Source organism: Peromyscus eremicus, chromosome 17, assembly GCF_949786415.1.
Source record: "Peromyscus eremicus chromosome 17, PerEre_H2_v1, whole genome shotgun sequence".
In the NCBI taxonomy this organism is placed as follows: domain Eukaryota; kingdom Metazoa; phylum Chordata; class Mammalia; order Rodentia; family Cricetidae; genus Peromyscus; species Peromyscus eremicus.
The window spans coordinates 53,870,433-53,886,545 of NC_081433.1; the positions used below are offsets into that span (position 1 = coordinate 53,870,433).

Genomic DNA, 16,113 nt, shown 5'->3' on the forward strand with positions numbered 1-16,113 from the left:
ACAATGTTTTATCACAGCAAGAAAAAGGAACTGAAACACCCCGGAATCCATATTTTCTAAGCTCCCTGTGATTGGTAAACTATGTATTATAAATGTTTATACAAAACCATCCAACACTCCAATGGCTTTTAAAATGCAAAACATAAACCCTTGAGTTCTAATCTACTGTCATCAGAACTTCTATTCAGCACTGTATGCCTCAATAAATACATATGAAAATACATTTAACATTAAGGCCTTGATCAACAATTTTAACATAAAAAACCATGATGTTCATGATGGAAAAAAAATGGATATCCATATTTTATCCCAGGATCTGTAAGTACATTTGTAGGGAAGACAAAAAATTATTTGTCTCTTTTATTTTTTATCTCTTCTACCCCGTTCACAGCCTTGTGCCCTTGTTAAACAGAGTATCAAGGAAGGGAATGTGTCTCATGCATGTAGCAAAGGTATCCTTCAAAGATATTATATTCAATTGTATTTTCTCTGCCTCGCCAAATGCCTTCATTTCTGAGAAAGGCAAGAGTGAAAAGTGGCTTCTTATCAGTGGAGAGGAGAGGATGGGTTGGAAAGCTTGGATCGAATATCAGTTTGACACATCTTGAATCTTGATATATACAAACCCTTCTCCCAGCCTTGTGGAATTATTTATTTCTCTTAAGAAGATCAAAAATACCTTTATTCAAAAATTTCTAACTTTATCTGTAACTTTTCTCTCCAAAAAAATGTCTCAATCATTATTTTAAACAATCTATTAAAATTATTAAATCACTATTTATTTGCCTTTTGGTGAAAACACCCACTGCTCTAATAACTTTTCTTATATTAACTGTTTACTGAAGTAAAAATGTATCCCTGGACTCTGCATTTCATTATTAAAGTACTGGTTTTTTTTTATTTTAGAGCAGTTTAAAATTATAGAAAATAATTGCAAATCTAATATAAAACATTCTCACCCATCTTTTACTCCCCCCACCCTATTTTTATATGTTAGTATTTTACATCTCTTATACTGACTGGGTCAGCGCTGACATGTTATGATTGAGTAAATCCATACTCGATACAGGCTGCTTTCAATTTACCTAATATCTTTTTATAATAGCCTATCAGGATACATTGCGTTTGGTTATGTCTCATTAAACTTCACTCAGCTTTCACAGATATGTTAGACCTTTTGTCAATGGCCTTAACCATTTGAGAATTACTGGCCAAGTCCTTTGTATAGTTCCCCTAGCTAGAGATTTCTCTGATTTATTTTTCTAATTATTAGATTGAAGTCATAGGGCTGGGGTAGGGGTGCCAATGTCAGCACACTTTAAACTCAACTTACTGTCCTTGCTCCCCTGGGAGAGGGGATGGGAGGGTATGTTCTATCCACTTAGTCTCGCTCTCTTGTCCATCATCCTGTATTGTACCCTTTGGGAGGAAGTAGTCATGGGCAGCATGCGGTGAAGTGAGAAGTCACATTCCCATCTGCCCTTGAAGAAATACTTTCTGCAAAAATTGTTTATAATTCTGAATAAAGTACTTGTTCATTCTCTTCATTTAATTGGCTCACGCTCTCTGTACGGACTTCTGTACATCCATCTCTGCCTATGAGTTATAATCTGAACCTAATCCATGAGCTGTTCAGATTCCCCCAGCTTCAGCCATCAGCAACACTTCTTTTTCCCTCTTAGATTCAAAATGATGTTTTATGTGTGTCTTTGTTTTGCTTTTCAACAAATCCTTACCTTAAAGCACTGTGAGTTTTTCCAAGCTCACCTTATATTGTTCTTGCCTGCCGACCCGTAGAAACAATCCATACATTTATCTAAGGAGCCTTGTTTACTTTTATTGCAAAATGGTATTGGAAGCCGACTCTGGGCAATAAGCACATTCGTTGCTACAATAGGATGTTCTTGCATCTCTGATTTGTCAACTAACAAAGGGATAAGAGAGAACATATGTGTATAATAACCTATATTTATATGTATATTCATATAAATTATATGTATTTGTTTGTCCATATAAAGTTGTATGTACTTTTCATATGCTAAATGCAATCTTGTACTATACTTTCTAACTCTATTACTACACGGTGCACTCCTTCTCTACTTGTATTGGGGATCTATAACCTCCCTCTCTAACACTGGAAGTTCTTACTATCAAAATGTTCACTTAAATATTCAGTTCTAATATACATTTAAAACTGTATCAAAGTCACTGACCCACATCTCCATAGGGAACAACTGTGTAAACTGGAGAACTATTCATATGTAATATCTTTTGCCTCTAACCTTATGAGCTCAGCTAATTTCTGAATCTACTCAAGTTAGACAATTTTCTCTCACCTTCTTTAATGAGCCTTTTTTCTCGTATGTTTATAATATTTCAGCTCATATTTTTCAGTCTGCTTTTTATCCTAGGACCACGAACCTCATAAATGTGTTAATTTGCATGTATAAAAGTGATAACATTGAGCTATGAGATTCTAGAGATTTTTGTCATGTAGTGTATAACATCCAAGAAGACTGCATCATATATTATAGTTTTACTGCGGGACTATTGACTGTGTCAATGTAGCTGTAACACCAACCTTCCCAAGAGCATTGTATTGAATGCAAACAGGGGCTCTGGATTCTTTAACTTAACAATATACATTTAATGTGTGCACATGCCTTTTCATGGCTAACTGATTTCTGTTTATATAGGAACATTGTGCTATTATATGGATCTATGGCAAATTGTCCACTCATTCACCTATTGATGGATACCTTTGCCACATCTAATTGTGGTTAATACATTTGTGTGGTCATCTATGATAACACTTGTGTATAGATTTTGTGAAACCCAAATTTCAAAATCAGTTCTATAAGCAGCTATGAATACAATAGCTGGGTTGTACAGTATAACTATGTCTATCTTGACTGTCTATCAAGAATATTATGGAATAATTGCTTGTGGGCAAAAGGTAAGAACCCCTGCTTCTGGGGCCTGGGAGACAGCTCACAATGTTCAGGAACTTGCCATCAAATCTGATGACCTGAGTCCCATCCCAGCCCCCACAGGTAGAAGGAGAGTACAGTGTCCCTCAAGCTGCCTTCTGACTGCCTCACACATGAGTTGCACCCCTCCCAGCCCCACATACTAAATAAATGAATGACAGCAAAGGATTTTAGAAATGAGAAGGAGTCTCTGTTGCTTTACATCCTGTGTTGACACTGGTGTCACCTACTCTAGGGGCTGACAGTCTTACTGGTCTCTGATTGTTACTTAGTTTACAGGTCTATAATGGCACACACCATTGAATAGCTTTTTACTTGCCACTGTGTGGATTTTGTTGACGTGTCTGTTTATATCACCTGTTCATTTAAAATTTTCTCATTATTAAGGTTTAATAATGGTCTGTATGTTTAGGGTACTAGTTAGTCTAGACTTCATATATATTTTGCAAAAAAATTGTTCTCCCAATTGTTAGCTTGTCTTTTCTCTATATCATGAGTCTTTCGTAAAGCAGAAGTTTATGATTTTAACAATTCAAACTTAGCAACAGGCTTTCTCTCAGATATCATGACTTTAGTGTTACCAGCAATATCTCAGAGCCACATAGGGCTGTCCTCATTTTTCTCTCTGTTTTCTTATAGAAGTTTAATAGTTTTACTTGGACGTTTACTTCTATGATCCAATTTTATTTTTTAAAAAATGTAAGCCTTAAGCTTAATCTCTAGAGTCTTGTTTTGTTTTGTTTTCTAATGTGCAGTATTCATTTGGCACAGAACCATTTTGAAAAAAGAATGTTATTTTTCTATTGAATTTCCTTTGCTCATTAGTCAAAGATGAGTTGGCTTTTTATGGCCCCGGTATTATGTTCCACTCGTTAGTACATCTATTATTTTTCTAACACACTGCTTGTGTACCATAAATTTATAGCGTTTTAAAACTAGAAACTGTGCATTTTGTTACTTTGTTATTGTTTGGTACTGGATTGGCTTATGTAGGAATTTTGTCTTTCTCCACAAATTTTATGAATATATTTGTCAGTATCTACACAATTAATTCCTTACCTGTATTTTTATTGGAATTGCATTGAATCTGTAGTTCAAGTTGGGAAAAATCTGATGTACTAACAACACTAAATTTTCCCATTCATGAAAGTGCATTATTGTTGCTATTGTTTAGAGGGTTTTTGCTTGTTTGTTTTCTTTTTTCTTTGGTTTTATGAGTTTTAGAGTTCCCATATAAGACTTAAAATATTTTGTTAGATTGATCCTATGTATTTTGCTGCTAATAAATTTGGCATTTAAGAAAATTTTTAGTTGTTCACTAGTGGCATACCCAGGTATATAAGAAGGCAACTGATTTGTTTACTGTAACCATGTACTTTGTATTCTTTAATTCCATCATCTTTTTTCTCCTTCTAATCATCTACAAGCTCAATATGTTAAAATTCTCCTTCAGTTTCTTGTCCTGTTTTTTTTATTCTCCACTTGTTCCTTTTTTATTACATGTATTTTTCATGTTTTCAGATTAAAATACAATTACATCATTTCCCCATTTTCTTCTCTCCTTCTCAGCACTTCCATGCATTTTCCCCTCAGTCCTTTCGAAGAACAGAGTCCATTTTGTTATTGTTACATAGATGTGTAAATGCACAAATATATAAACACAGGAGGAAGTCACCTCCAACAGTTGAGAAGTAATTCTTGATTGATTTTTTAATTATTATTTATTATTTTGTATATATGTGAGAGAGACAGGACACTGGTGTGTGTGGAAGACAAAAAGGAAAAGTTGGAGTGTCAATTTTCTACTTTTACTGTGGATTCCAGAGGTTGAACCAGGGCGTCAGGCTTGTGAGCCTTCTCACCACCAAAGAAATAGTTCCCCATAGCACATTAGCTAAACAATAAATAATCAAATCTCATAAAAATTAAGTAGAAAAAAATCTTCTTCAAATTCTTAGACAAAGGCCATGTCCAATTCAGAAATTCAGGAATAAGGGGCACTATCCATTACAGACATGTAGTGAAAACAGGGAACATTTAGATAAGCCAGAACTGTACTTGACACAAAATGAGCCATTTTAAGGAGGGATAGAATGAGATGCAAATAGCTACAGGCAACTGTGTTTTCTTAAGAGAAGCTGAGTTCTGCTTCTATGTTTAAACTACGTTAAACTGTAATAAAGTGAGGGAGCCAAAGCCATCCAGCTGATTTGCACAGGTCCACCACATACATGGTGTTTAACACGAGGAACATCTCTGTCACACAGTGCCAATTGAATAGATTGCAGCACGAATGGTACCCCCAGAGTTGAGTAGTGCCGCACGTAAGGGCAGAAGACTTTAGAGTTATGATGATTTTAGTTTGCATGTAATCACTGGTCCTCTTGTTTCTTTAGAAGGTCTCCTGAGGCCTACCTACCTTCCCCTGTACCAAATGCTATTTTAAATATCCGTTCTTAAAGTTTACAAATATTCAGTACTCTCCTGGGATATCCTTTATCATACTAGATTATGGAGGTAGCTATCCTCGCTTATTCCTCTCCTTATTCCAAGCCCTGGGTATCTTCTATGTCTGTCTCCTGATTCCTAGAACAGTCTCTGGCTGAGAGAAAGTACTCAGTAAATGTTTTGAAATTAAAAGTAAATTATTCTCCATAAGAAACACCCAATTACCTCATCTTTTTTTTTCTTAATTTTAATTTGTTGTCATTTTAATCCACCGAGAATGAACTATTCTCCTATTTATTAAATTAAATATCTGCTCAAAGTGGCATATTAAAAATTAAGCTTAGTTAAATCCCAATTTCCTGGAATCGTTATAGAAGTTGCTCATTGCTGCATCTCCTATTAACTTGGTTCAATGGGTAAAACATAATTAACACGAATGCTTAATGATCACTTTCCCATTCTGATGTATCAGTAATGATGCTCACAGTTCCAAGTGCTCTAGGGTTCATTATAAATGTTGATACTTGGCCTCCCCTTCTGACTGGCAGTACATTCTTCTACCTAAGGACATGATGTGCTCCAGACCTGCACAGGAGAAAGGAGAGCCTGCAGAGGTTCACCAACCGACCTCCTATGCCTGTCCATGCTCTCAATTCACCTCTGATATGTCTAGATAGTCAACTTTAACATCAATGTTAAAAAAAAAAATTGTTTGAGCTGTGATGCAGCATCTGGACGTTTTAAAAATAACAGTGAAGATCATCTTGTTGGGTGCAATTGTAATAGTTCCTCACCCACAAGGACTGCTTCTTCTCCCTTTCTTTCCTTTCAATGTTTACCTGCTCAAATGTGGTTCTCTTGAGGTCCTGTACAGATTAAATGCCCCGTAAGATCATGCTTTCATTCTGAGGACAACAGAGTCACCGGATGCATATTCTACAGAACAAACCAGGAGGTGATACCCGTGATATGGATGCACACGTACAGCATTTTCAGCCATCTTAGGCTTCTCTCTCAGCACGCAACTTCTTCCTTAATATTATAAAAACCTTCCCAAAGCTGCGGCATTCCTCTGTCATTTCACAGATTTATCATTTATTTTAAGCATCCCTGTGACACGGTCAAAGTTAGGTTGTACGCTTTCTAGTCTGCTGTCAGTTCTCACATTGCCTTCTCTGTTTGCTCATGTCAGTGCCCAACCTGTGAAAATTAAATGCTTATTAAAACATTTAGTTTACATGTATTCATTAACAGGTATATAGAACATATACTTCCACTTTTTGAATTATTTATCCTAATCATCCTAAAACTAGGATAGTCACTACTACCTACAGCAGAAAACGAAAATATAGTTGATCTTTTACAGTATTATGTGTTTTGGCAGGTATAGCTGAAATATATATAGCTTTTGTTATGCCTGTTGATAGCAGGTCAGAAAATATAATTTTTATAAATCAATTTCAGGGAAGACCTATAAATTCAGCAGGAATCAGTGCCTTCTTTAAGAAAGTAAGTTTACAAGTCTCTCAAACTAGAGACTGGAAAGGTCTGACTTTAAAATTCTCTAGACTAGATTTCGACCAGAACCCAACTCAAATAAAAGATGAATGTAGTCTTCTTGTGAACTATTCTTTGACTTCTTCAGTACTCACAGTACAGTAGAGGGTCAATAAATATTTGACAATAAATGTGGACTGAGTAAAGGGATATAACCACTACTACAATCGAAAACACAACCAATTAAGTTATTCCATTTCAGAATCTGAGTAGGAAATAAAAAAGCAGATGTCTTTACAAACACACACCAGAAAAAAAAAAAAGGATATCATTACTTTGTGGGCCACATTATTATACTTTTTATCATGTATGAACTTATTTTCTCATAAGTACTAAAGTGATATTAAATCATAGCTTATTTCTGATTTAAAAAACAAAAAGTAATAAAAATATTTAAAAGTTGGAAAATTGATATTTTTAAAAAGCAATTAGCAAATTGTTTGATTAAATTGTTTGATTATAGATATCATTCTATCTACTTTTTAATGAAGATACTCATTTCACTTATACTTAGCACACTTCAAGAATTATAATAAAAACGGATGAGTAGCTGGGACAGAGTGTACTTAAAATGTGGAAATGGTTACGTTCTTCAGAGGACAAATTAGTTGGATGTGCATATTTCTTATTAAATGGATCTGGGTTTCTTTAAATACCTCATGCACTATGTTGAAAAGAGAAAGAACCAATAATCTGTTGCTCAGTCAAACCATCTTCTCCCAGTTTCCTTCAGGCTTCCCTGCCTGAACCACAAATGACTCACTCACTCATACTAGACCAAAGGCCCTGTTAGGAGATCTATTTCAGGGCTGGAGAGATGGCTCACTGGCCGTTCTTCCAGAGGACCCAGATCCAATTCCCAACACCCACATGGCAGCTCACAGCTGTCTTTCCCTCCTCTTCCAGGGAATCCAACATCCTCACACAGACACACATGCAGGCAAAACACCAATGTACATAAAATACAAGCAAATAAATTATTTTTTAAAAGATATCTATTTCATCCCCTGCCTCCAATTCAATTTTTATGAAAGATTTTTTTTATCACTTTCTTGTTTGCATTGTTTGTATCCATTTAACTTCAGCATTTTGTCACAAGAGTAATAACTCATCCATCCAAGAGTAACCTTTCTTTGTGTTACTTTCTTGGAGCTCTGAAATGTGCTATTTTGAATCCTGAAATGTTATAAACCACCAGATTGCTAATTGCTTTGGATGCTGTGAAAAATAATTACTCTACATTATTTTTGATATTTAATTGACAGTGTAATGCATTTAACTAAAGACCTGCAATAAACTACTTCTAATTACTGAGGGTGGTGGAGTGGAAAAGGAGGCTGTAAAAGTTTACAAGGGAAACAATGTTTCTCCATTATCTTCAAAGTCCTTGTTGATAGGACTTTTAGAGACACAAAATTCTACCATATGGAAAGTTCTGAGTAGCTTGGAGGAGTTTCCTATTCACAATGAAATAAAGCTTTATTTTAGAATTATTGTTTTTAATAGATTGAGCTTTGATGGAAATCGGCTACTCAGTTTACCATATTTTTACTTAAATTTTTCCTTCTGTTATCAAATCTTTAAAAGAAAGATAATGATGACACTAAGATGATGATTAGTCTATCCTTGGTCTTTGGTCCATATATTTTGCTTCTGTAAGATGTTCAGCTGAAACCTGTGAAAATTTTACTTGTCGTTGGCATACAACATACAGATCACAATGATGTTTTCTTTAATGATGGATTGTATATATAATGGTAGATCTATAAAATGATAAAGGAGCCAAGATGGTCCCTGCTGCCTAGTGACAACATAAATGTCTTAACCTCATATGTATCACATTCCTCAAATGTATGGTAATCCTACCATCAACAAATCCACTCTGCTGTCACCCATATAAACACACAACACATATGATTATGCACAGTTTGTAATGCAGAATAAGTGACTGGTAGTGACTATTATAATTACAAGTCTATATATATGTCCTTATTTTAGAGACTATATATATATGTATACACACATAAATATATACATTAAGTTTGCTATGAAGCAGTACATATATAGAAAGAACGTTAAAGTATGTTGACATTTCCAAAGAAATACTGTGCTGTGTTATAATGGAGCAGACTCAGATATCTTTCATTCATGTGTCTCTTGATTCTGTCACAAACCCACGCCCCGTGACTATCAACTGCATTCTGTTTCCTTACAACAAGGAAGTTGTCTCCTGACTCATTTCTAAGAATGTACCCTGTTGTCAAGTCTCATATGACTGTATGTAGTAATCTTCAGGATCTAGTCCTGTTTCAGCTCCCAAGTTAAGAATGTTTTCAATCAACAGCAGAAACCAACTTCTAGAATCTGATGTAAGAAAGGCATTTTGTTTAGGAGAGGATATAAACATGTGCACTTTGAAAAGATGCACAGTTTACACTATGCAATGGCTCTGGGATAATATTTCTAATAACCGGTAATCCTTATTTTCCCCTTCATGAATTTTAGTTAAAATAAAACCTCTCCATCAGTATTTCATTAAATTTGGGGATTAAAACGTTTCAATGATGTGTATTTTCCAGAGCATAACTATGAGAAGTGATGTGTTTCAGGGAATGTAAATTATTTTCAGAATTTCAGGAATTGAAAAGGGAAAAGCGGAAGGAGAAAATGCTGGGCTGGTGTGAAGCGATAGCCCGGAACCCTCACAGAATCCCAAACACCACGCGGACACCAGAGACCGCAGGGGATGTGGCAGATGCCTCTCACACCTCCGCGCTGGTGAGTGGACAGTTATTTTACCTCAAAGTAGATCGCACATAGATAGGATGCTAAGATGACGGTGAGATGTGGACCTGCTAAGCGGGCATTCTTGTTTGCAATGGCGTTTACCTTTACAGTATATTCTTCTAATAGATTCTCTTTAATTCCTAAAGATATCTTAGTATTGCTATAAATTTTAAAAAAGCTCATAGATTAAATTTAATCAAAGTAAGTAGCTATTTATTTTTTTCTTGTGTTGTTGTGGAATAACTGTAGTTATTGGAGTGACCTGAGAGACAAAGTTATTGGATTTGACACTGTGTAATGAAATACTGGAGGGAAAACATGTATACTAAACATATTAAGCAAATGTGAGCAGGAAATCGAATCAGACTGTATGTTAGCATATTTTTTAAAAATATCTGATTAAAAATAATAATTTTCTGTAAAAGCAATTTGAAGACTGAATCAATGATGCACACCTTTAAGCTTTGTTTTCGGCTGTAAGTCTAAATGTTTGCTTTTAGTTAACCAGCATTTTCCAGTGATTAGAAAAAAGATAACTCATTAACATAAGGGGTTTTAAATATCCTCTTTTTTAGACTTTGGCTATAGCATTCCGCCTTTTAATTTAAAGAAAGAAAATTCCATTTGATCTCATTGAAATCATTAGCTGCATACACCTTAATAATTAGTTTATCTTTTTGTAAGACTGGAAGTATTTTTGTTAGCCTACCTTTTGGCTGATAAACATAGAACTAAATATGACTGAAAAATTTTTAGATGTGTTCCTTTATATTTTGGAATTATTTACATTTTCAAAGTATTTTACTGGCATAGTCTGTTTGAGGCACTATAACAAAATGTGAGGAACTCATGACGTATAAGCAACAGAAACTCCCAGTTCTTAAAGCTTTGAAGACAAAAATACTGCCATATTTGGAATATCTGATGAGGGCTTGCCATATCTGATGATTATGAAATTTGAAAATTATAAAACGTGCCTCCCATGGTGGATGATGCAAGCAAGTTCTCTCAGCCCTTACTGGTAGACACTGATCCCATGGACTAGAAAAACATCTTTATGACCTGATCACCTGCCCAAGGCTTCTCTTCCTGGTACTGTTTCTCTGGTCTTAGTATTTCAACACACAGATTTGGAGAAAATGCAGTCAAATGACAACATTAATGTAGAAATGATGTTACTGAATAAATATTAGTGAATGTTGTCCAGAGAAACCATCCCAAGCACAGCAAGAGGTTGTCAAACTAATGTTTCAATTCCTTCATTGTATGTTGTTGGCAGAGGGCTGAGGTTACGGAGAGATACTTGGAACTCTGGGAAACTGATTCTGTGAAATTATCACCAGCATCTCTCATCTCATTCTCATTTTTTTAATCCTTTTTCTTTCTTAATTATTTTACTGTTTTAGAATTTCATATATATATATGTATATATATACATATATATACATATACATGTATGTATGTATAATGTGTTTGGGCCAAATTCACATTTCAGGCTGACACCAATCACAATACATACAGGATTTCTATACAAAACTGGATTTTTGTCATGTATCAAAGAATATACAAATCTAAATTAAAATGTATTTTCTGTATTTTCATTAAAATGGCTTTGAGTATTTAACCTCTATATTTCAGATTCATAAGTCAAACCCACAGAGAATCTTGAGCAAACCCTTAGCATAGATTTCTCCTTGTATAAACAACAGTCTAACATTGGCTTCATTTCATAGAAAGATGTTTTAGTCATAAGGTTTCTCTGGTCCTGCCGAGCCCTGAGGTCTTGCAGCCACTTATAAAATAATCACTCAGAGGCTTAATATTACTTACAAATTGTATAATCTATGGCAGCCCTCTTACTAGCTAGCTTTTATATCTTAAATTAACCCATTTCTATTAATTTATGTTTTGCCACATGTTCCATGGCTTACCCATCTGCTGGCATGTTGTTCCTTGGGCTGCAAGCTGGTGTCTCTCCCCAGACTCTGCCTTTCTCTTTCATGTCTCTCTCCTTGGGTTTACCACCTGCCTCTAACCTGCCTTGCCATAGGCCAAAGCAGCTTATTTATTAACCAATGGGAACAACATATATTCACAGTGTACAGAAAGACATCCCCCAGCAAGATATGGTGGCTCAGACTTGTTAATGAACTTCTATAACTGGTAAGCAATGAAGGGGTTACAGAAGTCCAGCTCTCCCAGGAAGGCTTTTCTTTCATTGAACTGCCATTTCACTTTTTAGATGTTGTTTTCTTCCCATTCAAATAATTTTAGTAAAAAGAGAAAGATTCCCAATTACCAATATAATCCAGCTCAGGAATTAAATATATACTATATCAGGCAACAGCCTCTAAACACCATAACATGTTACAATCAAATCCATTTCATAACATATAAAAATAAAATATTTCTCTTTCTGTTAGAGTATGACATATTTGGGTTGTTGATCCCACTGGTCTTTGGATGCTGCCTTATGATGCACATAGCCTCCTTAGTTGCCAAAGGAAATGAGGAAACTGAGTTGCTTTGCATGTTAACCACTATAGAGCAGCTTTGAAGGCATGAGTATTTTTCCATTGGCCAAACCTTAATGTCAGGACTCAATTAAACTATAACAAAAGGTGGCAAATATGTCTCCATATGTGACTAGGAGAAGGAGATGGAGTTATGAGCACTCATCTCATCTCTGCCATAGCCCATCTCTCTGGTCAAGAAATATTTACGCTGTGTTCCATTCTGTCACAGGACAAGGCTACTCTCTAGACTAATAGCTCAGAATTCTTCTAGTTTCAGTATTCATATAAAGTTCAAGAACTTTGATTATTCATTGTCCTCATCAAATAATGAAGACAATGCTGACCATGACCAAATTATTTGCACTTTGCAACTTACTCCAATTTATGTTCAAATTTATGCCCAAATTACATAAAACTAGAAGGCACTTCCCATTTCAAAGAGATCATGAGGCCAAGCGTGATTTTAAGTATTTTAAGGGTCATATTTCTGGAATCAAGCCATTTTTCCCTACTACCATTCCCTGAAATCTTATTAGAATTTTGATCTGTTTGCTTGCCAACAGCCTCGATGCCTAGAAAAGTTCCTTCTTAAATTCCCCTCTTCCTCTTCTTCCACTTTTCTTTTATATTGAAGAGTAGATGGAAGGATTAATCCTTAGCACAACCACTGTCCATTAATGCTTTATTTAGCTCAGAAGCTTTACTGGGTGCTGGGCTGTCAATCATTTCCTATTTGCTTTTAATAGCTGTATTTGAAATCTTTCTTATGCCTTTATTGTTTGAGTTACTCAGTGCCATGCCATTTAACTCAGCCAATGTGATAGCCTACAACATGATGTCTGAAAGAAGCCACTTATTTTATGTATTAAACTCTGGAATCGTCTGAATTATTTCCATTTATATGCACATCTACGTCATACTAGCCAGTTAATTCCCGAGCTGCTACTTCTTTTGTAACAACTTTCATATAGTCAGTAATAATTAATATATATCATAATGTTTTACTTTCCAATTAATACATATTAGGCATCAGAGGTACATTCCCCACTGTGCTGGATTGTTTTATGCCAACTTGACATAAGCTAAAGTCATCTGAATGAAGAGTGAACCTCAATTAAGAAAATGCCTCCATAAGATCTGGCTGCAGGCAAACCTGTACGGAATTTTCTTAATTAGTGATTGAGGTAGCAGGGTCCAGCCCATTGTAGATGGTGCCAGCCCTGGACTGGTGGTCCTGGGTTCTATAAGAAAGCAGGCTGATGCAGACCCAAAGCTGCAGCATTTCCACAACAGAGAGTAACAACAGAATACCCAAAAAGAGTCCTAGTGAGAACCCAGCTTTAATAGTGTAGTAGAAACCAGGGCCCTCAAACCAGACCAATTACTCTTTTCAATGAACACTTACAAGTAAGGATTATGGACAATGGATTCTACAGCATGACTTACTGTGATACACTGCAGCTTCCATAATGAGATTTTAAAAATTTTTTCCCCTTTTAAATTTTCCTCTTAAATTTTGTTTTATTTAGGGGTGGCATGCAGGGGCAGAGAGCATGAGGAAGCATAGGGAAATGAATGAGGTCAAGATACATGATGTAAAAGACACATAGAACAAAGAAAAAAAGAAAAAAGGAAAGAAAGAACTCAGCCTGAGTAAGCCATGAGGAATAAGCCAGTAAGCAGCTCCCTCCATGCCCTCTGCATCAGCTCTAGCTTCAGGATCCTGCCCTGTTTGAGTTCCTGTCCTGACTTCCTTCAGTGATGAACAGTAACATAAAAGTTTAAGCCAAATAAACCTTCCCAACTTGCTGTTTGGTCATGATGTTTCATCACAGCAACAGAACACTGACTAAAACACCAGCTCATATATACAGAAATTTTGTCAAAACACCATGTAATTAGCTAAGTCTTTACCTTTGAGATCAATGTCTCTATTATCTATTGCCCAATCGCTAAGGAAATTGTTTAACTTTCGGTGTGTGTTATGTAGCTTGGATTTGGTTACCAAAACACTTAGTTTGAAGGCTGCAGTCTAGTTAGAAAAAAAAATAACCACAACAGCAATTATACCCAAAAAATAATACAAAAAGTTATTGAATCTGATATTACAATCCTGAAATTTTTCGGCGTTATATAAACTTGGCAACTACAAGAAGTAGAATTCACTCACATGAAAGATGAAGAAAGAGGGAAGCTAGAGTGGAAGCAACAAGTCTGGAGAAGACACCCTCCAGTCAAGCTCTGTAGGGTACGATATGGGGCTCATTCAAGTTCATAGAAGGATCTTAGGGATCTAGTACCAAGATATTAGAAGGAGATGAGCTTCTTTGACCTTATATATTAAGAAAGGAGGGGAGATGATGATTCAACAATGGCAGTTCAGACAATGTGAAAAAACGTAGAAACTGGGCCCCACTTACGTGCTGATTTAAGCAATCATTAGTGAAACCAATAGAAATAGGATAGATATGAAGGAATGAGTTGTTTCTCACTTTGACATCTAGATACCATTAACACCAACAATAGAGAAACTTCCAGAAATATTAGTGATAAAGACAACAACAATTTGAAATCTTCCTGCCCTACCATCTTGAGGTAAACTGTAGAATGGGTTTAGCGCTAAGAGATAACTAGTTTAGTAATCTCCATGGAGGGCTAAGAATGGGAGCTTTAACAAACTCTGAAATTCGAATGCCTTAACTTCATAAATGTTTGCTTTTACTCATGACTCAGTCTGTTATAGGTACTTTGACTCACAACCATCACCACCAACAAAAACATTAGAGTTTCATACTCATTCCATGCTATGCTGAAAGCTGTGTGTTTTTTGAAGAAGGGATAGAGTAAGTGTGTGTTGGAGATGAAGATGTATGAGTTGGTATAAAAATGATGCAGGTTGTTTCTATCCTGATTCCTTTGGATGGAAATCATTGGCATGCACAAATGTATCTGAGGAAATGTTTGCAGGCATAACATTGCAACTAGAGAAGATCAAGGTGTTTCATCAGTATATATCATAAATGTATTTCTTCCTTTGGAGGTGGAGTTTTTGATCTTTCTATTTTGTACAACTAAGGTTTTGCTAGCAGTTCTCTACTATCATACACAGTATTTGAAACTTTTTATGAAAATTATCCCTCACACAAATATGATGATGATAATGGTTGGTTATTATACCCCAGGGACTTTTCTAAGCATTTTTGTACATATTCTTGTTTTTAATATTCACAAAAATTGATGAGGTAAGAATGATCAATATTGTTATTTTATGTACAGAGAAACTCAAACACATAGAAATTTATGAATCTATCGAAGTTGATCTATGTAATAACAAGCGAAGTTGAATTCCCAACAAAGCTTGCGTTCTAAATGTCGAAAGCCATTCCATCATGTTTCTTTCAACTTGCAGGAAGGATATAGTCATTATAGTCATTATGTAGTCCCTCTCCTTGAGGGACTAGTGGCAGTTAGTGTGTTTGGAGAGGGGTGTCATTTTCTTCAGTGGCATAGCCAAAGACAAGTTGCCCTTGCTTCAGTAAAAATTGCTACGCACTCACACTCATGCTGGAGCAAGAAATTCTAATTAAACTCAAAGATCGCATCCAAAGAGATAGAAGACATGAAAGCAGAAGGGAAACTTGTTGAAAAGAAGGAGGGAAGGAGAGAGGGGAATAGAGGTTGAAAAATCCTAAAATTCATTATATAAATGTATGAAATTGTCAAACATTAAAAGAAGACTGCAAATGAAAAAATAAGTCAGTATAGTGAGGCATAAAGATAAACAGGATATTTCTTTTATTGTTATGTGTATCTAT

The 16,113-nt window shown here is 35.5% G+C and overlaps 1 protein-coding gene across 2 annotated transcripts in view; it reads left to right on the forward strand.

Moving 5' to 3' along the window:
* The first annotated feature begins 9,635 nt into the window (after window positions 1–9,635).
* The window catches only part of Marchf1 (membrane associated ring-CH-type finger 1), a 323,570-nt gene continuing 317,092 nt past the window's right edge, over window positions 9,636–16,113 (forward strand). For both annotated transcript variants that reach the window (XM_059244763.1, XM_059244764.1), the window contains exon 1: window positions 9,636–9,773. In XM_059244763.1, the coding sequence (XP_059100746.1) occupies window positions 9,663–9,773 (111 nt within the window). In that variant the 5' untranslated portion in view covers window positions 9,636–9,662. The remainder of the gene's footprint in view (window positions 9,774–16,113) is intronic.